Raw genomic sequence first — 27986 nt, 5'->3', positions numbered from 1 at the left:
TGAGTTCCTCCAGCATTTTGTGTGTGTTGCTAAAGATGCATATACATTGGAGTGATCGAGGAAATCAGAGTTATGGCAAACAGGTGCTGAAGAGGAGCTGAGGCCAGCATGGATTACCTACGATCAAATTGAACAGTAGGTCAGACTTGAGGGGCCCGGAGGCTCACTGATACTCCTATATTTTCGCATCTTGGCTGTTAGTAGAGTTGCCATGGGACAAAATTGCAGCATAAACACCAAACAAAACTTAAAAAGTGAAAAAGAACACTTTTTCAAACTGAATGCTCTTGTTTACGGAAGGTTATAGATTGAAGGTGGATATGAACCACATGATAGTCATGCACACCATAAAGCCAGTTAATTATTATATGTGTCAGGAAGTAGAGTTAAGCTTGCTTTAACCCAGAATATGCCTTATGCATCTATTAATAAGTTCAACAGATACACAATTTTCCAGATTACATTCACATATTGTTTAACAGAACAAAAATAAGAAATATAATTCCATTAAATAATCCTGTACATTTAGAGAATTAGGGAAGCATTATACTTCAGTGATCAGGTTTGGACCAGGGCATCCGAAGGATAAACATTTAAAGGTCTGATGTGTATTGTTAACTCTGCATTACTATAAACAGGGAGACAGGTACATTCTTGCTAAAGCTGAGTTCTACATACCAAAATGCAAATTTGCGCATCAACTTTGATCTGTCAACCCTCTGCTAATATTAGCAATATTCAAATATAAATTTGTAATGATAATACAGGGAATGTCAGTCAACTTCCAGAATTTCCATCTCTCCAAAATGGACAACATTGGATTGACCATCTGCAACACAGCAAACCTTAGTGATGTCAGCAAGGAAAAGACCAGCCACTCCACTATTGGCCACCGTGCACCCTTGCTAAAGTCAAATTTTACCCAGTAAGTATTTTGCGTAGCAAGAGTACAGTGCAAAAGGTTGCAGCTTCAAATATTAATGTCACTAAATCTTCACAGTTAAAAATCTGACAATCAGTTATGTGGTTATTAAAAGCTCCAGGGAAAAACATCCCAGTGTATCCAGACTTTCTTTACAACCCAAGCCCACCAGTCCTGATTACATCCTTGCTTTTGTTCAGATAGTTGTAATAAAGTTATAATTGCGGAATTTTAAAATATACTAAGGTTGTTTAAATATGTAATAGAACATCATTTAGACAGTTTAAAAGTAAATGCATTCATTTGACGGACAGTACCATAGTCCAATAGGATGCATCTTGGTAATCCCAATTCCCTTCAACAGTTCTTGAGTTCAGCTACTTTCCCAGCAAGAGAGTTAATGACGGGTCTAACTGGAAGTGCAGTGGAGAATATCCTGGGTTACAGCCTGCTCTGAGCAGATCTTTGTTAATCCCAAGTGAAAATTCTACAACTGAGCTATGCAACTCGGGGTTGGAATGTTAAAAAAAACAAAATCAGCAGCATTTGTCCTGATAATTGTCAGCGACTTTGTATAAAATGTTGATGTCAAATGAGAATAGACTCTGGCCTTGCTGAGACTGCCTTCAGGGTTGTACAACCTATTGATAGTGTTCACATTTACTCATAAACAATGGCCACAGGATGAATTATCAATGGATGCCAGGCAACTCTGGATTCATATCTCAGGCAAGTCAGAATCTTTAGAACACAGCAGAAAACTGGGGAAAGTAAGGACACACTAGAGGTTTCCAATAATATTTGCCACATTAGCATAATCACATTGCCATTTTATGGGGATTACGTAGGGTGTGTGAATTTAATATGGTTTTCACAAAAATAATTTTATGAAATCAAATTACTTACCTTCTCATGGCATTAAAAAAAGAGAGAACTTCTGTACCTTAATGATGCAATCTGGAGTCCCAAGAAGAAAATGGATCAGCAAATTAACAATTCACACAGCAATGATGCTGGGACCAATTCAAAATTCCTTTGAAAGGCACAAAACATTCCAACATGGAACAAATGCTTTAACTGAGAGCTGCATCAAGGAGCACTCGCGACTTCTAAAAATCCTGTTTTAGTCTTGATTTATAATACTTCTGAATCTCATGAGCTTTCTAAAAGAGAAATCTGTGCAGTTCTGTCTGATAACTTATCTGTACATTGCTGATGACACTACGAGACTACTAGTGATTAACATGAGATGCAGTACGATAAAGTTGGATAAGTTGCCGGGACCAGACGGGATGTACCCCAGGCTACTGTGGGAGGCGAGGGAGGAGATTGATGAGTCTCTGGCGATGATCTTTGCATCATCAATAGGGATGGAAGAGGTTCCGGAGGATTGGAGGGTTGTGGATGTTGTTCCTTTATTCAAGAAAGGGAGTAGAGAGAGCCCAGGAAATTATAGACCAGTGAGTCTTACTTCATTGATCGCACAGGAAATTATATAGAAGATACAGAATTCCAGGAATTTTCACACATTTCCATTTGAAATGAGCATCCCTTATCGATCCTCTCTGATGACGAGGAGAGATACTCTGTCAAGGTGCTCCACAAATACCCGATCGTATTGGTAAGATGGAGAAGATTCTGAGAGGCAGGATTTACGAACATTTGGAGAGGTATAATATGATTAGGAATAGTCAGCATGGCTTTGTCAAAGGCAGGTCATGCCTTATGAGTCTGATTGAATTTTTTTGAGGATGTGACTAAATACATTGATGAAGGTAGAGCAGTATAGTGTATATGGATTTCAGCAAGGCATTTGATAAGATACCCCATGCAAGGCTTATTGAGAAAGTAAGGAGGCATGGGATCCAAGGGGACATTGCTTTGTGGATCCAGAACTGGCTTGCCCACAGAAGGCAAAATGTGGTTGTAGACTTGTCATATTCTGCATGGAGGTCAGTGACCAGCAGTGTGCCTCAGTGATCTGTTCTGGGACCCCTACTCTTTGTGATTTTTATAAATAGCCTGGATGAGGAAGTGGAGGGATGGGTTAGTAAATTTGCTGATGACACAAAGGTTGGAGGTGTTGTGGATAGTGTGAAGGGCTGTCAGAGGTTACAGCAGGACATTGATAGGATGCAAAACTGGGCTGAGAAGTGGCAGATGGAGTTCAACCCAGAGAAGTATGAAGTGGTTCATTTTGGTAGGTCAAATATGATGGCAGAATATAGTATTAATGGCAAGACTCTTGGCAGTGTGGAGGATCAGAGGGATCTTGGGGTCCGAGTCCATAGGACACTCAAAGGTGCTGCGCAGGTTGACTCTGTGGTTAAGAAGGCATATGGTGCATTGGCCTTCATCAATCGTGGGATTGAGTTTAGGAGCCGAGAGATAATGTTGCAGCTATACAGGACCCTGGTCAGACCTCACTTGGAGAACTGTGCTCAGTTCTGTTCACCTCACTACAGGAAGGATGTGGAAACCACAGAAAGGGTGCAAAGATTTACAAGGATGTTTCCTGGATTGGGGAGCATGCCTTATGAGAATAGGCTGAGTGAACTCAGCCTTTTCTCCTTGGAGCGGAGGATGAGAGGTGACCTGATAGAGGTGTACAAGATGATGAGAGGCATTGATTGTGTAGATAGTCAGAGGCTTTTCCCCAGGGCTGAAATGGCTAGCACGAGAGGGCACAGTTTTAAGGTGCTTGGAAGTAGGTTGGTACAGAGGGGATGTCAGGGGTAAGTTTTTTTTAAATATAGCGAGTGGTGAGTGCATGGAATGGGCTGCCAGTGACGGTGGTGGGGGCGGATATGATAGGATCTTTTAAGAGACTCCTGGATAGGTACATGGAGCTTAAAAAGATAGAGGGCTATGGGTAACCCTAGGTAATTTCCAAGGTAAGGACGTGTTTGGCACAGTTTTGTGGGCCGAAGGGCCTGTATTGTGCTGTAGGTTTTCTATGTTTCTAAAGCTTACACATGGCATTGCATTGTTACAACTTGAAGGAGTTGTGGGGCTAGGAATTTTATTAGTAAATCTTTATCCAAGTAGCACAGTACTCAAACAAAGGCAAGTGCAACCACTGGGGAGCCTCAATAGTGGGTGGGTTGAAAGAAACGAGGTGCTATCCAGACATCTCTCCTACCCATTTTATGGCAAGGACTCTCCACTTTACCTACTCCATGAAATTCCTTTGTATCAAGGAATGTACCTAACAGCTGAATAACTTGTTATTCTCTTTAGCAACTGGAAATGACACCCTGTATCCCGAGTAAAACCTCCGGCAGATGAACTGCCAAGTCACACACTGGGGAGATCAAAGAGTTTTCAAAACCATTTGTACGGACCAGTGGAGCAGCTTGTGGAGCCACAATGTCATGGCCTAGCGACTGGGGATCAAATTGAACCTCTGGTGCTGCGTGGAGTTGGCACGTGATTGCATGGGTTTCCCCAGCTGCTCCAGTTTCCTCCCGCATCCCAAAGACGTGCAGGATGGTAGTTTAAATGATCATCATAAACTGTCCCCACTGGATGGGTGAGTGGTAGAAATTGGGGATGGGAAGGTTGATGAGAATAGAGTGAGGAGAAAATCAGATACAAAGCAGTTCCTGCAGATATGGGTCCCTGGTGGTTGGTATGGACTCAATGATCTGAAGGATCTATTTTGGAACCGTATTTCTCTATGACTCTTATGACCTGTAAATATTCAAATAATCATAAGCCACTGTCTTCAGAAAGAGAGGAAAAGACCTGGTCAGTGGTGAAGCAATGGTTCTTGGCACTGAATTCATTGGAAGCTCCCCATAAAACAAGATCAAAAGATCTGTCGCAAGAACTTTTTTTCCATCCCAGTAAGGCCTCTATCCACATTTATCAATGGTATTCATCAATTATTGCACCATCAAGCTTGTTAAAAAATCAATGGCATTGAGGAGTTCTCACAGCAAATCAGAAGGGAACTTTTACACTTGTTACAGATTGCAAATATAAACACACAGAATTAACGCAGAACCTGAAATTCTTTTAAAGATTTAATTTTGAAAAATATTCACAATATTAGAAATGTTTGTGAGGTAATTAAAATTCACATTGTAGTACTTTTTCCGCAGCAAGTTAAGAATTTTTAATAACTATAATAAATTATTAAAAGTTTAATTAGTCCTCAGAGAAAAGAGCATAACATTTTCAGGCTGCTAACAGCAAGAGTTGTTTGAATGTAGCTTCTGTTAAGTGATTTCCCCTAATACCATTGGAGAAGGTTATACACAATCCTGCTTGCCGGGAAGACAGAATCACAGACAGCATCTTCAGATTTCCACATTCACCTAAGCCGGATTCCAAAATTTGAGCACGGATTTTCCACGATGCTGACACTTGATCGTCCTAATCTGGGTCAACAAATAAGCATATCCTCCCAACAACCACAGAGTGTCAACAGTGGCACTGGCTTTCTTTGGAAACTGGTTATCCATCTACCAGCTCAGGGCATTTTTTTTTTCTGTTTTCACTATCTATTGCAGATGCCAAACTTTTGCAAACATTTGTTCCCACTCATTGATCTTCTTATTTATTTTCCAAGAACATGATTACAGACTGATAGTATCAATGTTATTGTACAGAGGATCGTCTACGTGATGAACTCAGCACTGCTCCTCACACTAACAAACCTCCCTTACATTGTAATGACCTTGCGCTTTTTCCAGAACTCTCCAGTCCCTTCCCGTATAGCTTGTTCTGCTAAACTCTTGCAATGCTCAGGTGTGAAGCCAACCAATGCAGTGCCCACTGTTGCAACTCCGAGGTTTTCAGCCAGTTCTTTAATCTGCTTCTCGATGGAACTTGGAGAGAAGTACGGGTATTCTTCACCCTGAATGAGGTAAGAAATATATTTCCCCCTTTCTTCTGTCAGAGGTGGTAAAGGCTCATCCTTAAAGCTTTCCACATTGCAGGCTATCTCCACGGTACCCTCATGAGGAAAGGCCATTGCCTGGATGCCCTTAAGGCCACCAACATTTGCTCCACGGATGGCACTAGCAATCTGTTGTCCGACATTCAGATCCTGTGTGTCTATAGTCACATTGCAGTTCATAACATATGGGCTGGCACCAATACCTAAAAGGGCAAAAAAAATCCATTCTTATTGGATGCCACTTTTCAGAAATGGTAAGTAGCTTGGTTTCAAAATACATCTTTATCTTTCCCTGGTTCACAGAAGTGCAGCAGTTAGTGCCACTGCTGTACTGATCCTGGTTCGATCCTGACCTCTGGCATTGCCTGTGCACATGACTCTGTTGGGTCCTCACAGGTGTACCAATTTTTTCCTGCAAGCCAAAATTGTGCTTGTACGTTAATTGGCTAAGGTAAATTACTCCCAGGTGTGAGTTTATAGCTAAAAGGATTCAAAGGGAATTGATGGCATGAGTAAAAGAACATGAGTTGCAGAGGTATAGAGATATAAAAAGAGGGAGAACAGGACTGCAGGGATTGTTCTAATGCAAGACAGCAATTAACCTGATATGTTCTAAAATTAACAACTTGCAAAGGGTTTTTACAAAAACTCGTCAATTGGAAATATTAAATCAGTTTTGGTGTCTATAAATTTTACCTAAACTGCTATTTCTAGCATTTTCTATCTTCTCTTGCAAATGATAAGAGGGAAGAGATGTAGAGTGGTGTAAAGACATAGAGAGGGAACTTTGGGGTAACAAGGGTTAGAGTCACAAGTAGCAAAGAAAAAAGTCAAGAATGCTCAGGATATCGTCATTAAAAAGCTGGAGAATTTCAAAGAAAATAGTCATGATAGAGAAAGTTAAAGCTTGTGATCTGAAAACATTAAAAATGACTTTAACAGTCATGCACATAAGACAGGCTGGAAGGAGGTTGAAATACAAGCCATGTGATGAATAATGTCTGGCTGATGAAGTATGCAAAATGGGAGATCAGAGCAATGTGAAGTTCAACAGGCTTGTCTATAAGTGGCAAAGACATGATTGTGAATTTCAACAGCAAACAGGGTGGAAATAGAAAAGAAGAAACTGCAAAATTAGTGATGGACTAATGAGGGGGTTGGAAGCTTATGAGATACAAGTGGTCAAATACAGCAGCTAAACAAAGCAGGAAGGCAAACTTTGAGGGAAGATGGGCATCAGATGCAGATTCCTTATATTCCCCTTTTCCACCCTTAGGGTGATTATTCCAGGATTATGACCATGTATGCTGTCTAACTATTACCTAAAAAACTCAATTTCCTTTTTTATTCCACTTTATTTTTGCTTGGAATCCTAGACAGATTTGTCCTTCACTTAGCCAAATATGATGAGCATCAACGTTCCCTTGACTAGATCCTCAACTTCACCTGCTCCATTATTGAAATGTTCCCACAGTCAATGGACACACTTTCAGGGACTCTTCATCTCACGTTCTTGATATTTATTGCTTATTTATTTATACTATTGTTTCTTCTTTTTGCATTTGCACAGTTTGTCGTCTTCTGCACTCTGGCTGAAAGCCCGAGTTTGGCAGTCATTCACTGATTCTGTTATAAGTTACTATTCTGCAGATTTGTTGAGTTTGCCCACGTGAAAATGAATCTCAATGTTGTATATGGTGACATATATGTACATTGAAAATAAAATATACCTATAACTTTGAACTTGAAATCCTATCAGAGCTGGAAACTATAAACACTCTACAACTATCCACACTTGCAGTACATTGTCCCAAATGTTCTCAAAGGTTGAATGTGATGCAAATTAATTCATTAAGAGAAACAATAAGCACTTCATTTATATAAATTCTAACACATTTTGGAATTCAGATGTCATGAAGCTCAAGTTTACACTGGCAGAAATTCAGTTTTGAACCCTTTTCAATGAATAAGTTGGTCTCTGTGTTACCAGATAAAACAGATAATATTCAACATCAGTGATAATTAATTTGTGTCACGGGAAAGTAGTGTATGAACCAAAGAACTTTCCAGGCAAGCTCCAAATCTAGATGAAAATGGAGCTCTGATTTAGCATTTTAAAATCAAATGCTAAAATCAACGACAGTAAAGCCCACCTGATTTAAAGGTACAGGAACATTAACAACATAGTTAAGCAACTCAGAGACAGATGGTGCAATTTGTATCAACTGAGGCAAGGAGGAATAGAAGTCATAATAATGCTATGCCAAGATGGATCAGCGGAGATAAAGACAGTGTTTGTGCATTTGGGAACCTAGAGTTTTTCTGACTGCAATCCTGACACTCACTTAATCACTTCAATCACATAATGTAGATTCCAGTTCAGAATACCCACCTGTTAAACCACATCTGGGAGAAATTGCAGCTCCCACATCTGGCTTTCTTTCCTTCACCTTTAAGCTGCTCCTGTTAAACCAGTTCAGTTCTTTCCTGCGCTGGACCAGAGTTCGTCTGAGAGGTTGATCAGCATATCCAAAATAAAAGAGACTACAATCTGGCACATTGACTATTAACTTTTCAGCAATATCTGTGAAGAAGAGATATATTTTATTTATGTATTTTTATTGAGAGATATAGTACGGAACAGGCCCTTCTAGTCCAGCGAAATGTAACCCACCTATTTAACACTAGCTGCATCACAGGTCAATTTACAATGATCAATTAACCTGCTAAATGGTACATTTTTGGTATGTAAGAGAAGACCTGGCATGTAAAAACCAGAGCATATGAAAAAAACCATACATAAATCCTTGATTTACAGAGCCTGCTCTGGTATCCAGTTCTCATACCAATGTGTTAGTTAAATGAATAAGTTTCTGCTCTGAATCAAAGTACAAAAGAATCCACAAAAATGGCCAGAGGAAGATTAATTTTGTGCAGCTTTTAGATAAAAGGTCTTCACTTTTCACACTCCGATGTGAACATTGGCAACTTTATCGACAAACGTGAAGTGCTTTGTTTACCACCATGGTAGCTTGCCTCAGGACAGTACCACTAAACGCTGCTCATTACATATGCTGAGCACATTACGTTTGTACCTTTTCACTCCTAACATAATAAATCCTTGCTAGTTATCTATATTAGATAGCTCACCCAAGTGGTTGTCCTAGAACATCTGAGATGTCCTTTTTTCAAACAGTAGTTTCCCTTCCACCACCATCGATGCTGCTCTCACCTGCATCTCGATTTCCCTCACCCCTTCTTCTCACCGTCATAACAGGAATAAGGTTCCCGAGGGCAATTTAACATAGTGGGGTGACTCAAGGTACTTGACAGCAAAGTTGGACATGAGATCACACAAGTAAATTTAGAAAACAGCATAAAACTTGATCAAAGCAACCTGCCTAAGAGAATCCTAAATTATACATTTGAAGATCAAGTCATTATTACACAAATCCAATGTGTACACGTAATCACAGGGCTGATGGACAATCAGAACTGTGTGCAAGGTAGGATATGGACAGCTGAGTGCTGGTGTGGAATCAGACAGAAGAGCATTGGAATCTGACATTACAAAGGCATGGATGAGGGCTGCAGCAGAAGGTAGCTGAAGCACAGATTCTGGTTGATATTATGGAGCTTGATAACAGTTGGAAGCTCACTGAAGGACTAATGTAACATCGAAGTTGCAACCAGCATGATTCACCCATAGACAACACACAGGGAGAAGGATGGAGCCAGCGGTTAAAGAACTGAGGTTGCACCAAGATCCAAATACAAGGGCTTCATTAGAGCAAGTGCCTTCCTATCAGACAAAACGTGTGACAGATCAGACAAGCTGGCCCTCAATGTCAAGGAATTAATTGCAGACTTCAGGAAGAGGAAGTTGAGGAAACACACACCAGTTCTCATTGAAGGATCTGCAGTGGAAAGGGTGAGCAGCTTCAAGTTCTTGGCTGTCAACATTTTTGAAGATCAATCCCGGGCCCACCATAGTAATGCAATTGCAATGAAGGCACAAAAGCAGCTATATTTTATTAGGAGTTTTAGGAGACTTGGTATATCACCAAGTTTCTACAGATATGCCATGGGGAGCATTCTAACTGGTTCCATCACAGTTTGACATGGAGGGACCACTGCAATGGATTGGAAAAAGTTGTAGAAAGTTGTAAGCTCAGACAGCTCTATCACAGGAACTAGTCTTCTCAACGGAGGACACCTTTTTCAAAAGGCAATGCCTCAAAAAGTCAGCATCCATCATTAAGGACCCATATCACCCAGGACATGCCCTCTTCTCATTGCTACCATCAAGGAGGAGGTACAAGAGCCTGAAGACACACACTCAACGTTTCAGGAGAGGCTTCTTCCGCTCCACAATCAGATTACTGAATGGACAATAAATCCATGAGTACTACCTCACTATTTATTTTCCTCATTTTGCACTACTTACCTATTTTTAAAATATACCTTATATGGTAATTTATAATTGTTTTATTACGAAATGCAATGTACTGCTGCCACAAAACATCAAGTTTCACAATATACTGTATGCCAGTGATATTAAACCTGATTCCGATTCTGACACTGGAGGATTGGGAAAGGTGACAGTGGTGAGATTTGGGCATCTAGATTCAAAACTGTAATAGCAAGGGGTAGCCTATAGTTAAGCGAGAGGAAGGAACCACATCTAGATCTGTAGGAGCAGAACGAGGCACTGCAGAGGAACTGATGTAAATGCAGGAAGATAAGCCATTGCAATTAATTCTCAGGCTATGAGTAAACAGATAACAGTGGATGAATGCCTCCCAGTCAGAAGACAGATAATGGTGTGATCAACCATGTGCCTGGATACCTTGTCTTAATCATGGTTATAAAGGGTGCCATTTACAATAATAGCAACCAGAGTAACCAACTTCCTCTGTGCATCAAGCAGAATAAATTCCCCTATGCAGATCTGCCAACAACATCTTCAGTGCTGGTCTTGGTGATCTGCATTGTAACCAGGATGTTGTATGCAAAACCAAGCTGGTAGACACAGACAAAGTGACCTCACTGCCAACAGGATGCCAATTATCCATTTAATTCAAGTTGCTGGACGATTTGATTGATTATTGTAAATTACACCCAGTGGCCACTATATTAGGTACATCAGTACACCTGCTCATTAATGCAATTATCTAATCAGCCAATCATGTGGCAGCAACTCAATGCACAAAATCATACATACAATGTCAAAGAGTTCAGTTGTTGTTCACATCAAACATCAGAATGGAGAATAAATGTGATCTAAGTGACTGTCGATACCAGATGAGAGGTGGTTTGAGTATCTCAGACACTGCTGATCTGAGATTTATATACACAACGGTCTATGGAGTTTACAGAGAATTGTGCGCAAAACAAAAAGCATCCAGTGAGCAGCAGTTTTGTGGATGAAAGTACTTTGTTAATGAGAGAGGTCAGAGGAGAATAGCCAGACTGAAGGAAGGCGACAGTAACTCAAATAACCACACGTTACAACCGTGGTGTGCAACAGCAAAGAGGATCTCTGAGCACAGAAAACAGCGAACCTTGAAGTGGATGGGTTACAGCAGCAGAAGACCATGAACGTACACTCTGGCCTCTTTACTAGGTACAGGACAGGAGGTAACTAGTAAAGTAGCCACAGAGTTTATGTTAATAATGCATTCTATTTAAATGGATATAAAACAATAGAGCAATACAGGTCTTTCAGCCCAACCAATCCATACCCACTAGGTTGTCCCCCCAGTTAATCCCAGTAAGTCCAAGGCAGCTTTAAGGCAATGCCATTCACACAGCTATTCCCCGGTTACCCTCTCACCTGCTCCACTGTCTAAAGGGGTTGCTCTCCAATTGACTTCCTTGCCCACTTATCCCTCCCTACTGATCTCCCACCTGGCACTTAACCCTGCAAGCTACACCTGCCCCAATATGTTCACATGGATGCCATGGTCAAGACTTATGACTACAGACTACAATGACAATGTATACAGAATACTTCCCTTTTAGTCCTATTACAGGGCTGTAGGCATCTTCTGCCATGTGGGAATCCTGCCTTAACCTGAGGACAACCTGTATATTTTCCATCCCTAAACACAGTGTTCTGAATCCTGGATGACATGGTGATGAAGAGTGTCCACCAAGATGTTGACTGTCTATTTCCCTCCACAGATGCTGCCTGACCCGCTGAGTTCCTCCAGCTCCTTTGTCTGTTGCTCCAGAATTTCAGCATCTGCAATCTCTTGTGTCTGATTCTGTTTCCTTATTGAACAGGTAAATTTAAATAGTAATTATATCAAGTCATCCTGGATCAGAAAGCTGTGTTCAGAAGTATTAAGTTAATTATACGCATCATTCCCCAGATTACAGCACGGTTCTGAAAACTGTTATCCGAGCAGTTTGCCAAGTCAGAAATGCCACCAGGAATGGAGATTCCTCACGGCAGATGATGCCTGTTGCTCTGCAGCAGCTGACAAATTCCATCCCCCACCATTCCCCAAATGCTCACTCAAATGTATAGGCTGGGTATACTGCTAGGTCAGATGTCCATAACATAGGTAGGACCTATGCTGTTAGTATGAGTGAGCTTTTGATATGTTAGGGTAGAAAGCATCAAACAGAAAATATGGATTAAGAGGTAATGCTCTGAAAAGTTTGCAGTGACTCCCTGAAGCCTCAACCTACCCACTGTCCTTCAGGTAGGAGCCGATCGTTCTCTCACCCTGTTACTCTACAGGAACAGCAACCAGCTGGACTTCTGCTACCCATGCCCAGCTGTGCTGTCAGCAAGTCCAGTTCCTTGAGTCATTATCCAAGGCCATCTGGAGCCCTCCTCTTGCTGAAAGACAGCTATTTTCCAACTGCTGCTCAGGAGCACAACTTACCATAAAAATTCGGCTTCAAATATATACTTGTTGCTATCGATGTAATGCTCCTCAGACAGGGATGAAGAGATCAATACTCCCCAATGCCATTCAGCTTTACAATTCAACCGCCAGGAGTAAGATATGTTAAAGTGCCGGGGGTTAGGACTCAATGTATTTAAGGTAAACTACTTAAGAACTTTTTTTAAAAGCTATTATTAATGCTTTTTGAGAGTGGTGATTTTAGATGCATATCATATTTTTACTGAGTTAAGTATTGTATGTAATTAGTTTTGCTACAATAAGTGTATGGGACATTGGAAAAAATGTTGAATTTCCCCACGGGGATGAATAAAGTATCTATCTATCTATAGTTTTTAACCTTCTGATGAAGAAGAAAGCATGCAGCAATATTTGGCGGACAGATGAGGAAGTACTGAAGTGGAGATATACAAGGGGTTTGGGTTGCATTTGCTGGTTATGCATGCATGAACTCCTCACAAAACAGCCTTGGAAGAAAAGAATCTCTAGCTTCTTTCCTCCGTTCCTTTTCTCCACTCCTCTGCCCGTCTTCAGCTGCCCAGAATACAAATGTCACAAGGGTAGTGCCTTCATGATGGTGGTGCTATGCCACTTGAAATGGGGCCGCTAAACCGAGGGGCTGATGGGGGGGGGGGGGGGGGAGATGCCTGAATTACGTGGGGAGAGAATAAAAAGGAAGCCAGACTGTTGGGGGGGGGGGGGGAGGAGAGGAGGTCAAGGGGCTGAAAAAAGAAAGAAGCTGATAGGAGGAGGACAGTAGAGTGGACAATCGGAGAAGGGGAAGTAACGGCAGATGAAAAGTAAAAGGTCAGAAAGGGGACTAGAGGAATGGGGGGGGGGGGGGGGTAATTTTGTTCACCGGAAAAGAGAAATCGATATTCATACCTTCAGATTAGAGGGTAGCCAGACAATTTGTGTGAAACTTGGTGTCTATTGTTACGCATTTTCGTGTGTGTGTGTGCGTTGCCTACTGGAGGCCTCATCCAGTCTGTCAGCAGACACAGCTTGTTGTCTCATAGCCGCCCTCTGGTTTGTGGTAAAGGGTCAAGTACAATATGTACCGTGGCCTGGTCCCAGAATAAATACATTGTAACGGAAGTCAGGATAACAGGAATTCTCCATCCATGGTTAAAATCAGATAAACATTGAGAAAATGGAATCCATTGCCATTCCAGATTATAACGAGGGCAGAAATATGTTACCACAAAGGTACACATCCCATCGTCACACCACTGGCGCCTTTGGTAAAGCTTGAAATCTCTGAAAACTCACTAAGAACCTTAGTAAGAGCCTCAGGTCCCACACCACCAGGTTCAGGAATAGTTATTACCCTTCAACCACCAGGCTCCTGAACCAGCGCGGATAAATACACTCACCTCAATACTGAACTGATTCCACAACCTATGGACTCACTTTCAAGGACTCTACAACTCATATTCTCGGTATTATTTGTTTACTTATTTATCAACATGATCATTTTCTTGTATTTGCACAGATTGTCTTCTTTTGCACACTGGTTGTTTTTTCAGTCTTCGTGTGCAGTTTTTCATTGTTTCTACTGTAAATGCCTGCAAGAAAATGAATCTCAGGGCAAGATATGATAGCGTCTACATACTTGGGTAATAAATTTACTTTGAACTTTGAAGGATATCCACCTGCTGGCCAGCAAAGACAATGAAATGTAGTGAGCTCTCATTAAGTAAACAATCACAAAGAACCATTATAAAATGATGGATGGCAAAATGTGATCCATTGCCAGTATCTCCAGCATCAGCTTACGAATGTCGAAGGCAATGCAGTCCTTGCCCTGCTCTATCGATACAGTCTTGGCTACAGAAGGTGGCAGTGAGAATATCCGAATGGAAGTACACACATCTCATACTGGAATCTAAGTTGAAGAGTGCTACCCCAAGCTCTTGTTCAACAGCCTACTGCTGAGAACTTCTCTTTCGCTTTTTCTAGCGGCAAGTTTTGCCTCCAACTCCCTGGTTATTCATGCAGTCATGCAACATAATAAAGGAAGTGTTTACTGCTACATCCATCGCTGAGAGCAACTGGTGCAGAATTAATTCAGCAAGAAGTGATTCAGTAACCGTCTCAGCATTCCCTGTAGACTTGTGCAGTTTAAGCTAAATTTAGAAGGCACAAAACTATTGTCCAATTGTTGTCAAAACAAGAAAGAAATTAACCAGTCGTTAATCAGCAAATAGTTAATGATTCCTTTAAACAGAGTTGTTGGGGTTCCCAGCTTACTGCAGATTCCTCCCCCCCCCCCCCCCCAAGTGTCATAGCACAAAATTTCAACTGTCCATTTCCCTCCATAGATGCTGCCTGACCTGCTGAGCTCTTTGTGTTCTGTGTGCATGTTGCTCAACATTTTTAACATCTGCAGATTTTCTTGTGTCTTGGATCCATAAGAGTTCTTTCAGAATGCCAAAGGTGTGGGCTACAAATTCTTCTGTGTGAAACTAGAACAGTTCTTCTGCAAACTTGGACTTAGACTTACTTTCCCAAATCAATATTGCAGATCTCCTGCTCTAAACATGCTCACAGGTGTTCACAAGGGCAGAGATGTGTTCAGAGGCACAGTGGTTAAGTTGCTGGATCAACAACCTGGCCTGTGTATGATTCCTACGCATGCAAATTTCTTAAATGACTCCTCAGTTCAGGGGCAATTAGAGACAGACTACAAATTCCAGCATTTCCACATCACAAGAATGAATAAAAAACCAAATATCCTGTGGCCGATTCACAGGCTGTGCAGACGCTACTCTAGCGCAGAATATTCCCAGTGCCCATTCCCTTCTGCAGACTCATCACTTAGGCAACTACTTCATTTTCATTTTCAGCCCAAGAAAGGTTTGATTATTAATCTACAGTGGTCAATTATTGTTGTTTTCTGCATTGTCACCTTGGTGAAATAGTAAATGGTTTCAAAGGTGCAGGAATAGGTTTACGAAAGAAATTAAAAAAGCAAATTGGGTGTTGGGTTCGCTATACAAAGGTGGTAAGTACAAAACACCATACTAAACTTGTATAAAACAATACTTTGAGCTTAGCTAGTGTACTTTCCAATGATGGGCACCACACGATGGGCATGAAAGCTTTACTATAATGGTTCCAGAGGTGCAATAACAGTCTTACAGTCAGCGTCAGTAAGACCAAGGAATTGACTGTGGACTTCAGGAAGGGGGCATCGAGAGAACACACACACCAGACCTCATTGAAAGATCAGAACTGGAAAGGCTTTACAATTTCAAGTTCCTGGATGTCCACAACTTTGAAGATCTATCCTGGACCCAACATACTGATGCAGTTACAAAGAAGGCATGTCAGCAGCTATAGTTGATTAGGAGTTTGAAGAGATTTGATATGTTAACAAAAGACTCGAGCAAATTTCTACAGATGTACTGTGGAGAGCACATAAACTGGTTGTATCACAGTTTGGCAAGGAGGGGCCACTGTATAGGATCAGAAAAAGCAGCTTAATGTTGCAAACTCAGCCAGCTCCACCATGGGCACGAGCCTCCCCAGCATCAAGGACAGCTTCAAAAGGTGATGACTCAAAACAGTGGCATTCATCATGAAGGACCCCCATCACCCAGGAGGAACCTGGCTGCCCATCGGGGGGATCAGAGGTGGAGAGGTTCAGCAACTGTAAAAATCCTCAGTGTTATCACTTTGGAGCCCTGTCATGGGACCAGCATGCAAGTGCATTCAGAAAGCATGGCAGCGCGTCTATTTCATGGAAGTTTGTGAAGATACAGCATGTCATCTGAAACTCTGACAAACTTCTAATGTTTTGTGGTGTACGTTACTGATCGCACCATGGCCTGATATGGAAATGCCTACATATGCACTTGAACGGAAAAGCTGAGAAACAGCAAGTGGATATAGCCCAGTCCATCACAGGCAAAGGAAGCCCTCCCCACTATTGAGCATATTTACACAGAAAGTTGTTGTATCCACTATCAAGGACCCCACCACCTAGGCCATGCTCTCTTCTTGCAGCTGCCATCAGGAGGAAGGCTCAGGTGCCTTAGGACTCACAACACCAGTTAAGGAAAAGTCACTACCCCTCAACCATCAGGCTCTTGAACCAGAAGGTATAACTTCACTCAACCCATCACTGAATTGTTCCCACAACCTATGGACTCACTTTCAAAGACTTCATCTCATGCTCTCAATATTTATTGTTTATTTATTTATCATTATTAATATTTCTTTTGTATTTACACACTGGTTGTTTGTCCATCCTGTTGGGTGTGATCTTTCATTGATTCCTTTGTGTTTCTTGGATTCACTGTGTATGCCCGCAAGAACATGAATCTCAGGATTGTATATGGAGACATACTGTATATGTACTTTGACAATAGGTTTATTTTGAACTTTTAATTATTATATATATTATGTTGTGCAATGTACCGCTGCCACAAAACAACAAATTTCACAACCTATGCCTGTGATATAAAACCTGATTCTGATAGGTCACAGATACAAGTTCTGTCTGCAGGAACTGAGCCTGTTTTTGCTGGAAGAACTCAACAGGTCGAGCAGCATCTGTGCAGATGAGAGGATGTTTTGGATCAAGACCCTGCATGAAGGTGGGTGTCATCCTGAAATGCCAACCATTCCTTTGCCCGCACAATTGCTACTTGACTAACCAGGTTCCGAGCGAATGGACAACGAGAACCCGTTTTCAAAGGCTGGGTGATCGATATCTAGAGGGTACAGATCTGAAGTTCCTGAGGGGAAACTTCATTAGGATTAGCTTAAGTTGATATGGGTGTTGGAAATGTTCAACAAAGTGTTCAAAGACAAACAGATAAAATATACAAGGTGTAGAAAATGAGGGAATATAGGAAAAGAATTGGGAAGTAGAGCAAACTCAATTAGTATTTTAGCAAACCAGAGCTAATGGATCAGATTTACTTCTCCTAGACTGCAAAATTGCATGATTTTGTGATGTTCATGGCATCTTCCATAACCACTGGATTTTCCAAAGTCCTTACAAAAAATTAAGTTCTTCTGAAGTATTGTTTAATGCAAGAAATGTAGCATCCGATACGTATAGAAGATGTTCCTACATACAGCAATGAGTTAACCGATGCTGGTTGAGGGATAAATATTAGCCAGGTCTCCAAAAATAAATATCCTCCCCCCCCCCACCATATAATATAATGTCTAGTGTCCATTTCACCAGCAGTCAGTACTTCAGTTTTCTATCTCATTCAAAAGATGGTACCTCTGACTCCTCAGTATCGCAAAAATATATCAGCCTACATTATACACCACTTGGGAAAGTTTTGTTTAAAGATCAGCTTGAAACATTAACTGCTTCTCTCTCCACAGATGCTGCCTGACCTGCCAAATCTTTCTTGCACTCTATTTTTTTATGCTCCTAATTGAGGGATGACAGTATTACTGCTGAATCAAAGCAGATAGTAAGTTAGCAATGGAGCTTCCATTCAAGTGTGAATAAAAAGAAGCAGGTGCTGCATTTAACTCACCACGAGCCACTCTGCCACACTCCTCCAGACTAACAGACTCGGAGAGAGGGTAAATGGGGACAAGGTCCACAGCTCCAAGACAGGGATGAATGCCAATGTGAGCTTTCATGTCAATTAAGTTAAATGCTTCAACGCATGCTGACAAAACGGAGTTACCTGTAAGAGGAAAAGTGCCTTGAACTTCAGATACATCAACGGCTGTCTCTTTCGACTTAAAGCACCTTACCAACTTTCACAGTCCCACCCTCAATTCTTTGGATCGGTTTGCAAGCATCTCTCCCTTCTCTTTTACTGGTTAAAATGACAGTCAAAAGTTCTGCAAAATAAATGCATCAGCTAATTAAAGTGTTCACCCCATTGACCTGACTGGGCTGGAGATTGAAGAAATCCTTTTTTTAAAGGATTTGGTTAGTAGTGGCGAATTAATTTATTTTTTGAATTAAAAATGGGAATATTAGTAATTTTTCCTTGAATAATAAATTGCTGATATAATTAAGAGAGACTTTAAAATTCCATTCCTTTGACTGTCTCTCACTCCCTATGAATAAAATGTCACACAGGCAGTTCGGCTGGTGAGTGGTATGCCTGAAATGTTTGTCAACTTAATCTTAATGCCACAAGCCCATATTTAAGGCAGAATATATTCTCTATCACTTTCTTGTGTATTCTATTACTGATAAGCTCCCTATTAATATCCTGAAAGTTTCTTGTGTTTTTTCATTGTCACTCGAGCGAAATGCAAAAGTGCAGCCACATTTCCACACTCTGCTCCATCCCATCTCATCTTCATTAGAATCAGGACAACGTGGAAAGCCTACTGACATGGTGTCCCTACCCAAGGGAGAGACGTGCCCAACAGAAGGAAAGCAACAAAGGTTTAACAGACTTATTCCTGGCATGTGTGTCAGTATCTTTTAAAGGAACATTTAGCCAATACATCCAATTCTCATTAAATTCTTATGGTGACACACGCAAAATGCTGGAGGAACTCAGCAGATCAGGCAGCACCTATGGAAATTAATAAGCGGTCGACATTTTGGACTGAGAGCCCTGCATCAGAACTGGAAAGGAATAAGAAGGTGGGGGGAGGGGAAGGAGGACAGGCTGGAAGATTAGAGGTGAAACCAGGTGAGTGGGGGAGGGGGTAATGAAGTAACCCCTCCCCCCAGAAGGGGATGAGTGGAAAAGGGCTGGAGAAGAAGGAATCTGACAGGTGAGGAGACTGGATCATCGGAGAAAGGGAAGGAAAAGGGACACCGGGGGAATGTGAAGGGCAGGTGAGAGGAAGAGGTAAGAGGCCAGTGTGGAGAAATGAAGATGTAAAGGGGCGGGGGGGGGGGGGGAATAATTGCTGGAAGCTAGAGAAATCAATATTCATGCCATTAGTCTGGAGGCTACCTAGATAGAATATGAGGTGCTGCTCCTCCAATCTGAAAGTGGGCTCATCGTTGCAAAAGCAGAGGCCGTGAACCGACATGTCAGAACAGGAATGAGGATAGGAATTCGTATGATGCTTGACAGGTTAGATACAGAGATGATGTTTCTCCTGCTTGAGTCTCTCAGAACCGGGGACACCATCTCAAAATGAGGTCATCCGTCCAGAATGGAGATGAGAGAGAATTTCTTCATTCAAAAGAAGTTGTCTACCCAGGAGGCTTAGTCTCTGAGTATACTTAAAATAATCATTGATAGTTTTTTATTCTAAATGATTTGAGGGAAATAGGGTTAATGCCAGAAAGTTGCCCACAGGTAAACATGGTTTATAATCTGACTGAGAGGCACAAAGGCCAGATATTTACTCTACATCTTATTTTCTCATATTTTTGGAAGAGGTGACTGAGTTTAGTTTATAGGTGTTTGTTCATAAATTCCAATCATAACACTTCCCTCAGAAGTCCACAGAGATGGTCCCATGACAATCAGAAAGTCAATAATGAGTCCCAGAATCAACTCACCAGGACCATTTCTTTTCTTCTCTCATCTCACTAACATGACAGCCCCAAACAAATAGCTCCTTTGTTATCCAGTTTGTAAATACTAAATCTAACACCCATGGAGAAATCAGATCTAAGCTTCAAACCTGAATTCTGCGTTTGAGAATTTATCTCGACCCAGAAACCACTTTATCGCTTAATAAAAATATAACTTTAAGAGCCAAATGGAATGAAATCTTACCTAATGTCTCAACTGAACCTGCGAGAGTTAGAACTGATCTGTTGTAGTCATAATCTGAAAATATGTTCAGTACAGTTGTCTGCATTTTCTTCTGTCCTGTAATCAAAGCAAAAGCTGATCCATAAGAATTTCAAGAAGGAACTTTTACTCAGAATTGTACTGGTAATAAAATAAATTAAATCTACCTTGTTTATCACTGAGTGCAGCCTTAGCAACACTTTCCACAATGTCTTTCTTTCTGGCTTCAGAGATATTCAGCAAACACACAGCCAAGCGGCGGTTTAATCTTTGCGATGCCATGCTTTGGCTCAAAGAGGAAGCCTAAAACTGAAGAAAATATGAAGAAAGTTTTGTTTTCTAACATTTTGCAAAATAATTTGCCCTGATGATCCTCATAACTTTCCAAGCAAATGAAGGGCTTCCTGGCTCACTCCAAACAACATACTGCATAGAGGAGCACAGAGCAGATTCAGTTGGTTTGCTCTGCCATTTTCTCTCGATTCTGGGAAATAGCAACAATTCTGCTCTGCATTGTTCCCTGCAGCTCTGCAGACTTCAGACATTTATGTCAGATGCATCTGTTTTGCTGCAGCAAGGTTTATTTTCCATGATGTGGGCAGCAAAGTGCAAATCTAAATGCAAATTAACTTAAAACCAAGGGCAAACACGAGGAAATCTGCAGATGCTGGAAATTCAAACAACAACACACACAAAATGCTGGTGGAACACAGCAGGCCAGGCAGCATCTATAGGGAGAAGCGCTGTTGACATTTCGGGCTGAAACCCTTCGTCGGGACTAACCGAAAGGAAAGGTAGTAAGAGATTTGAAAGTAGTGGGGGGAGGGGGAAATGCGAAATGATAGGAGAAGACCGGAGGGGGTGGGATGAACCTAAGAGCTGGAAAGGTGATTGGCAAAAGTGATACAGAGCTGGAGAAGGGAAAGGATCATGGGACGGGAGGCCTCAGGAGAAAGAAAGGAGGTGGAGCACCAGAGGGAGATGGAGAACAGGCAAACAACTAAATATGTCAGGGATGGGGTAAGAAGGGGAGGAGGAGCATTAACGGAAGTTAGAGAAGTCAATGTGTGGTGAACTACATATACCTGTCTGGACTGCTCCTGTGGCTCCTCCCACAGACCCCTGTATAAAGGCGATTGAGGCCTGAGTCCGGCCTCATTCTCCAGGATGTAGTGTTGTTCATTCTTCCAGTCAATAAAAGCCGATATCTCGCTTCTTTCATCTCAGAGTGAGTTATTGATGGTGCATCACAATGTTCATGCCATCAGGTTGGAGGCTACCCAGCCGGTATATAAGGTGTTGTTCCTCCAACCCGAGTTCTCCTCTATTGTCAAAATGAATCCAAACTCAGGTTGGAGGAACAACACCTTATATACCGGCTGGGTAGCTTCCAACCTGATGGCATGAACATTGACTTATCTAACTTCTGTTAATGCCCCTCCTCCCCTTCTTACCCCATCCCTGACATATTTAGTTGTTTGCCTGTTCTTCATCTCCCTCTGGTGCCCCCCCTCCTTTCTTTCTCCTGAGGCCTCCCATCCCATGATCCTTTCCCTTTTCCAGCTCTGTATCACTTTCGCCAATCACCTTTCCAGCTCTTAACTTCACCCCACCCCCTCCGGTCTTCTCCTATCATTTCGCATTTCCCCCTCCCCCCACTACTTTCAAATCTCTTACTATCTTTCCTTTCGGTTAGTCCCGACGAAGGGTCTCGGCCCGAAATGTCGACAGCACTTCTCCCTATAGATGCTGCCTGGCCTGCTGTGTTAAAACCAAGGAACTATCTCATTGCAAGAAAATACATGTTAATGAATGCTTGAGATATGAAATGAAACTAAATAATCCTGGAAATGCTCAGCACAGAAACAAATAAAGGTAGAACATTTCAGGTCAATGACCTCTCATAGGAAGAAAAGGATACAAAGCCGACTCTACTTTGAGCATTTGCCTCTGCCAATACTCCAACTCCTCTGACTGAAAGAGGCAAAGAACCTACTTTGTTTCACAAAAACAAAAGAATAAAGACTTCAGATTTTGCTTTTGATACATGGGGACAAGTCAGTTCTATCACATTTTTCAGAAATAACATTTGGTAGCTGTGCAGATTGTTCGCAAATATTTCAGAAGTAACAATGACTCCGAGACAATAAATGGCAGTAAATTAAGTGATGAGGGCTGTTACTTTTTATCAGTACACAAAGGTTTCACATTGGTTGAAGATGACCTTTGGAAATAGAATATTGGCATTTTTCGTTGTTCAGGAGGTCATTGAACAAGCTCTTTATTATCTATCTTGCTTTGTATCAAGCTAATAAACTGACTGTAATAAGAATGCAATTAAAAGACATTCTGCCACATTTCATTTCGTAGCTCAAATATGAAATTTATCTGGAACTCCCGGAAGACCTAGCTAGTTTCCTGTGCTGTTCTTTGTAATCTTCTTGGGCAGTCCTTCAGGACTCTGGATGACTCGAATCCTCTCCATTTTGCTAGGATGGAAGTTGCCTGTGCAGGAATTCTTATAACGAGAGGTTGTCCTTGCACACGGAAAATTGTCTTGACAGGAGATCTGCTTTACTGTGGCTGACTTATTATCCCTCTCAACTACATTCTCTTGTCTTCTCCCAGTAACCTTACTAATCAAGAGCCTATCAATATCTGCTTTAAATATATCCAATGATTTGGCTCTGAATTCTACAAATTCACCACACTCTGGCTAAAGAAATTCCTTCTCATCTTTGTTCTAAAGGAATGTTGTTGTCTTCTGAGGCAGTGCACTCTGATTCTAAAAGGAAATATCCTTTTCACGTCCACTCTATCTAGGCCTTTCAAGCCCTACCTAGACCCACCCTGTTACCTCTTGGCTTCCATCCCTTTCTGCTTCCTCTCAACTTAATTTGCCGCTTTCTCTTTGTCCCCTTGAATCACTCATTCTTCTCTGCCCTCTCCAAGCTGCTAGCTACTCATTCTCCCCACGATTGAGGATTCTACATCACCAGCCATTACCCATCACCCTCATTTCACCAGCCATTACCCATCACCCTCATGCCACCAGCCATTACCCATCACCCTCATGCCACCAGCCATTACCCATCACCCTCATTTCACCAGCCATTACCCATCACCCTCATGCCACCAGCCATTACCCATCACCCTCATTTCACCAGCCATTACCCATCACCCTCATGCCACCAGCCATTACCCATCACCCTCATGCCACCAGCCATTACCCATCACCCTCATTTCACCAGCCATTACCCATCACCCTCATGCCACCAGCCATTACCCATTACCCTCATGCCACCAGCCATTACCCATCACCCTCATTTCACCAGCCATTACCCATCACTCTCATTTCACCAGCCATTACCCATCACCCTCATGCCACCAGCCATTACCCATCACCCTCATGCCACCAGCCATTACCCATCACCCTCATTTCACCAGCCATTACCCATCACCCTCATGCCACCAGCCATTACCCATCACCCCCCATTTCACCAGCCATTACCCATCACCCTCATTTCACCAGCCATTACCCATCACCCTCATGCCACCAGCCATTACCCATCACCCTCATTTCACCAGCCATTACCCATCACCCTCTTTCCACCAGCCCAGGTCCCTGCAGCTGCTGGTGCTGAAGCTTGTGACACAATGCAGAAATTAAAACCAGAAAACTGCAGCTGAACTTCCAGCCACTCACAAAGTTGTGTGTGGTGTTCCCCAATGATCTGAGGGTGGGATGATGGTCCCCACAGCACTGACAGAGGTGAATTCATCCAGAAGAAGCCTTTCAACTGGCCATGATCATCAGTCTAAACTCACTGAGCCTCTATCTCTTACACACCTCATCCTCTCCCAGGACATCTGTCTCTCACACTCCTCTTAACGGGGCTGGTATCTCCTATGGTCCTCTTAAACCATGGATGCTTCTACATCAGTCAAACTCGGCTTCCTGGGGCACAAGGTCTGTAGGGTTTGAGCATAACTGGTGTAGACTATTTACGAGTCTGTAGTTTCCACATCAGTTCTCTCCTGTCATCCTTGCCAATCAATTCTAGAAAGATCTGTGTTTAAATAACATCACCTCACATTCTTCTCAACTTTGGTAAATATCATTCAATTCTTACTCAATCAATGTCTCCCAGGAACAAATCTGACAAATGTCAAGTGAACAACCGTTGATTAGGTGCAGAGACCATAATTGTAGAGGACTCCAAATGCGCAGTCACTACAGTGGAGTTGTAGCAGACTTCCTTATTCTTTATTTCCTGACTGCCTAGCAACAAATGCCAGCCTACATTTTGCCTTCTCAAATCCTTGTGGTGCTAACATGGTCACTTACTGTGTTTTGTGAAGTAGTAAATCGAGGTCTCCATGTGCACATTCAACACCTCTTACAATTGAAATCTCTTTATTCTTCATCACATTTTTCCAGACCAAACCAGCAGTCTTACCCACTTAAACATCTATACTGCTTGCAGACATTTTAGACTCATCACAGCTCAATTACCCAGCAAGCTTTGTATATATTATACAGTACTCTATCAATCCATTTAAGTTATTAATATATTAGGGAAAGCAGAAAGCCTAGTAGAAGTTTCCCTTTGCGCAGCAACCTGCCAACTTGAAAACTATCTCTGCACTCTTTTGACCTTTAAGCAACTCTAATATGTTACCCCCAAATCCATGAGTCCCAGTTTCATAATAACTACTTTTATTGTTGTACCTTATTAAATTTCAGAAACACCGTTTTCACTATTTTCCCTCATCTCAATCACTTCTCACATTCTCAGAAAAAATCTCTTATTAGATTTGTCAAATAAACTTCCCTTTTCATGTAACCACATTGGCTTTCACTAACTATATTATGATTTCCTAAATGCTCAATTGACACACCCTTAAACTAAACTGAACTGTTTTTCTAACAACCCATATCAGACTAACTGATCTAAAATTTCCAATGTTTTTGGTTTCTCCCCCTCCCTCTCCCCATCTCCCTCCCCACCCACCCCCACTCTCCCTCTCCTGTCCTTCCACCCCCCCCCCCCCAACAGGAATATTAGCTTAATTTGCCTGGACAGAATGCAGACTTTCTGAATTTTTTTCTCTTAACCTATGCTACTGAAGATATACACTCAACATTTCAGCAACAGCTTCTTCCCATCTGCCATCAGATTTCTGAATGGACAATGAATCCATTAACACTTCCTCACTATTTTCTGCAATACTGATTTATTTTTATATACTGTTTAATTCTTATTGTAATTTATAGTTTTTATTGTTACATATTGCAATATAAAGGTGGAGCAAAACAACAAATTACGTGACATGCTCCAGTGATATTAAACCAAATTCTGATCCCTCTTTCTTACATATAGAACTGCAGTTTTTAGTTTCTATTTATTGTTAGTTTATTTCACATTTTTCTACTTTTTCTTGTGTGAACCCACAGGTCATAAAATTATGAATCCTCAGGCTTAGTACTTTCTCATCAACACAAATTTCATCCTTTATTCTAACTATATCCTTAATTGGTTACACAGTTGGATCACTTTTGCTGTGCAGCTCTTCATTCTCAGCTGCTTGCTGGTCTTGTTCTTTATCTGTTGGCAAACTTTTTAAATCTAGTTTTCAGATCCAGACCTATTCACTACTTATACCCATGTAATTGATTTTATTTAAATTCAAGACCCCACTTCAGACTCTTTGTGTTCCTCCTGGACTGAACATAACCATGGCATTTTATTCCTATTACTTCCCAAGAATAACCCTCGATACAAGATTACTAACTATCTGTGTCTCATTAGAGTTTTAAACTGCCTGTCCCTTACATACTGTTCTCTAACATACTGCTCCTCAAAAGTGCACCCATTTCATTTGATCCAAATTACATTTTACAATTTGATTGGCCCAGTCTGCACAGGATTAAAGTTTCCACAGTTACTGCATTTTCGTTGCTGCCAATCGTTCTCACATTTTGATCTGTCTCTGTTACCGTTATCAAGGAGTCAGTAAGTGACTGCCTTTAGTGCTTTTGCCCTTTAACGCCATTCATACTGCATCAGTGTCATTCCTTACTTTACTGTCCTGGCTAGAGCCCCCAGCGTCTCCCATTTCCCTTTTATTTCTAAATATTACGCTCTGTAATAACTATTACCATATTGGCCATAGTGGATTTAAAAAAAAACTTGTTAACCCCTCAGTGTTGGGAGTCAGATCTCAACGCCTATGGAAGCGTTGTATTTACTTAAACACCAGCAGAAATAATTATCCACAGGTGACAACAGTACAGGTTTTTTTTTAAAAACTAATAATTTAATTGGGCAATGTTGGTCTACTACAAAAAATGGGAACTGTGAACTCAAATATGTTTAAAAAAAATTAAGTACAGGTGTATAGTAAATTTTAACTATCCCCTCTTCCCATTTGTTTTTTCTGCCTTCTGTAATTTAGGAAATACAGACCGCAATTACGAGAACTGTGAAATAATAACGGATTACAGTACTAACATGTGCACCCTGAAAGTTAACGAACCGTCTATCTTTAATACATTAATATAGTCCAGTGCAAGTCTCCCCACGAGAGCCGAAACTTTAGCTCGACTTTGTACAGCTGCTGACCTATATACACACTTGGGATCCAGCTTTTGTTGCTTCAAAGAGCAGTTTCCGAGGACCTCTGTCTGCACAGGAGGAAATTACACTTCTGGGAAGAATTGCGACCTTGTCACTCAGTCTGTTCCCGGGCCGGTGATATCACAAAACACGTTCGCCACTGGAGCCGCGCAGAAGAAGCCGTGTACCTTCAAATACAATTACCCTTCACACTCTCTATTCGATTCGCACTGATCATTTATCTTTAACTTCTAGACAAAGGTTTCATACTCACTTTAGAGTGCATAGGCTTAATTTAGTTTTTTTGCAAATATTTTTGAGGGGATAGGGTTTGCATATATGCACATTGGTTATTTTTAAATTAAAAAAAGTTAACACGCTCACCTTCAAGTCCAGAAGGACCAATTGGTTACTAAACCTTTCAGAGTGGAAACAAGCACTGGACCTTTGGCCACTGACACGGTACTTCGAATATGGCAAGCAACGCAATCCAAACTTTAGCAAATGGTGCCCCCGTCTGGCATTGACAAAGCATTGCTTTTCGAAATTATAGGCTCCAGACAGATATAACCATATAACAATTACAGCACGGAAACAGGCCATCTCGGCCCTTCTAATCCGTGCCGAACGCTTACTCTCACCTAGTCTCACCTACCTGCACTCAGCCCATAACCCTCCATTCCTTTCCCGTCCATATACCTATCCAATTTTTTAAAAATGACAAAATCGAACCTGCCTCTGCCACTTCTACTAGAATAAATACAGTACAGCACTCGGACATCTAGAACGGAATCTGGAAACCTTCTCATAACTAAATAACCATACGAAATGGTACACAATAATAATAGCAATTATTAATTTGGTAAATTCGCAATACACAATTCAAAATGGCACGGTTACCTTGTTAGTAAAAGG

At 41.5% G+C, this 27986-nt stretch overlaps 1 protein-coding gene across 6 annotated transcripts; it reads right to left on the bottom strand.

The window, feature by feature from the left end:
• Positions 1-4967: 4967 nt before the first annotated feature.
• Positions 4968-27544, bottom strand: ftcdnl1 (formiminotransferase cyclodeaminase N-terminal like 1). Of its 6 annotated transcripts, none has more exons than XM_073046903.1 (6): positions 27456-27544; positions 20619-20760; positions 20434-20547; positions 18259-18414; positions 8221-8412; positions 4968-6031 (listed from the first exon to the last, which is right to left on the bottom strand). In XM_073046903.1, exons 2-6 carry the CDS (start codon positions 20731-20733, stop codon positions 5592-5594), a joined length of 1017 nt encoding a protein of 338 aa, XP_072903004.1. In that variant the 5' UTR covers positions 20734-20760; positions 27456-27544; the 3' UTR covers positions 4968-5591. The 6 variants fall into 6 exon arrangements, with proteins under 6 accessions (XP_072903004.1, XP_072903006.1, XP_072903005.1 ...); XM_073046905.1 differs by having other exon boundaries at positions 20434-20529; XM_073046904.1 differs by having other exon boundaries at positions 20619-20754; positions 27456-27524.
• Between the last annotated feature and the right edge of the window lie 442 nt (positions 27545-27986).

Source organism: Hemitrygon akajei, chromosome 5 (assembly GCF_048418815.1).
Source record: "Hemitrygon akajei chromosome 5, sHemAka1.3, whole genome shotgun sequence".
NCBI lineage: Eukaryota > Metazoa > Chordata > Chondrichthyes > Myliobatiformes > Dasyatidae > Hemitrygon > Hemitrygon akajei.
This window is presented reverse-complemented; position numbering and strand designations above follow the sequence as displayed.

Excerpts from the sequence above, each read along its gene's own strand:
- ftcdnl1 (XM_073046903.1), bottom strand. The coding sequence starts at position 20,733 with ATGGCATCGCAAAGATTAAACCGCCGCTTGGCTGTGTGTTTGCTGAAT. Across the intron at positions 20,548-20,618 it reads TGCACTCAGTGATAAACAAG|CTTTTGCTTTGATTACAGGA; the intron begins GTAGATTTAATT and ends CTTATGGATCAG. Across the intron at positions 18,415-20,433 it reads AGGTTCAGTTGAGACATTAG|GTAACTCCGTTTTGTCAGCA; the intron begins GTAAGATTTCAT and ends TTCCTCTTACAG.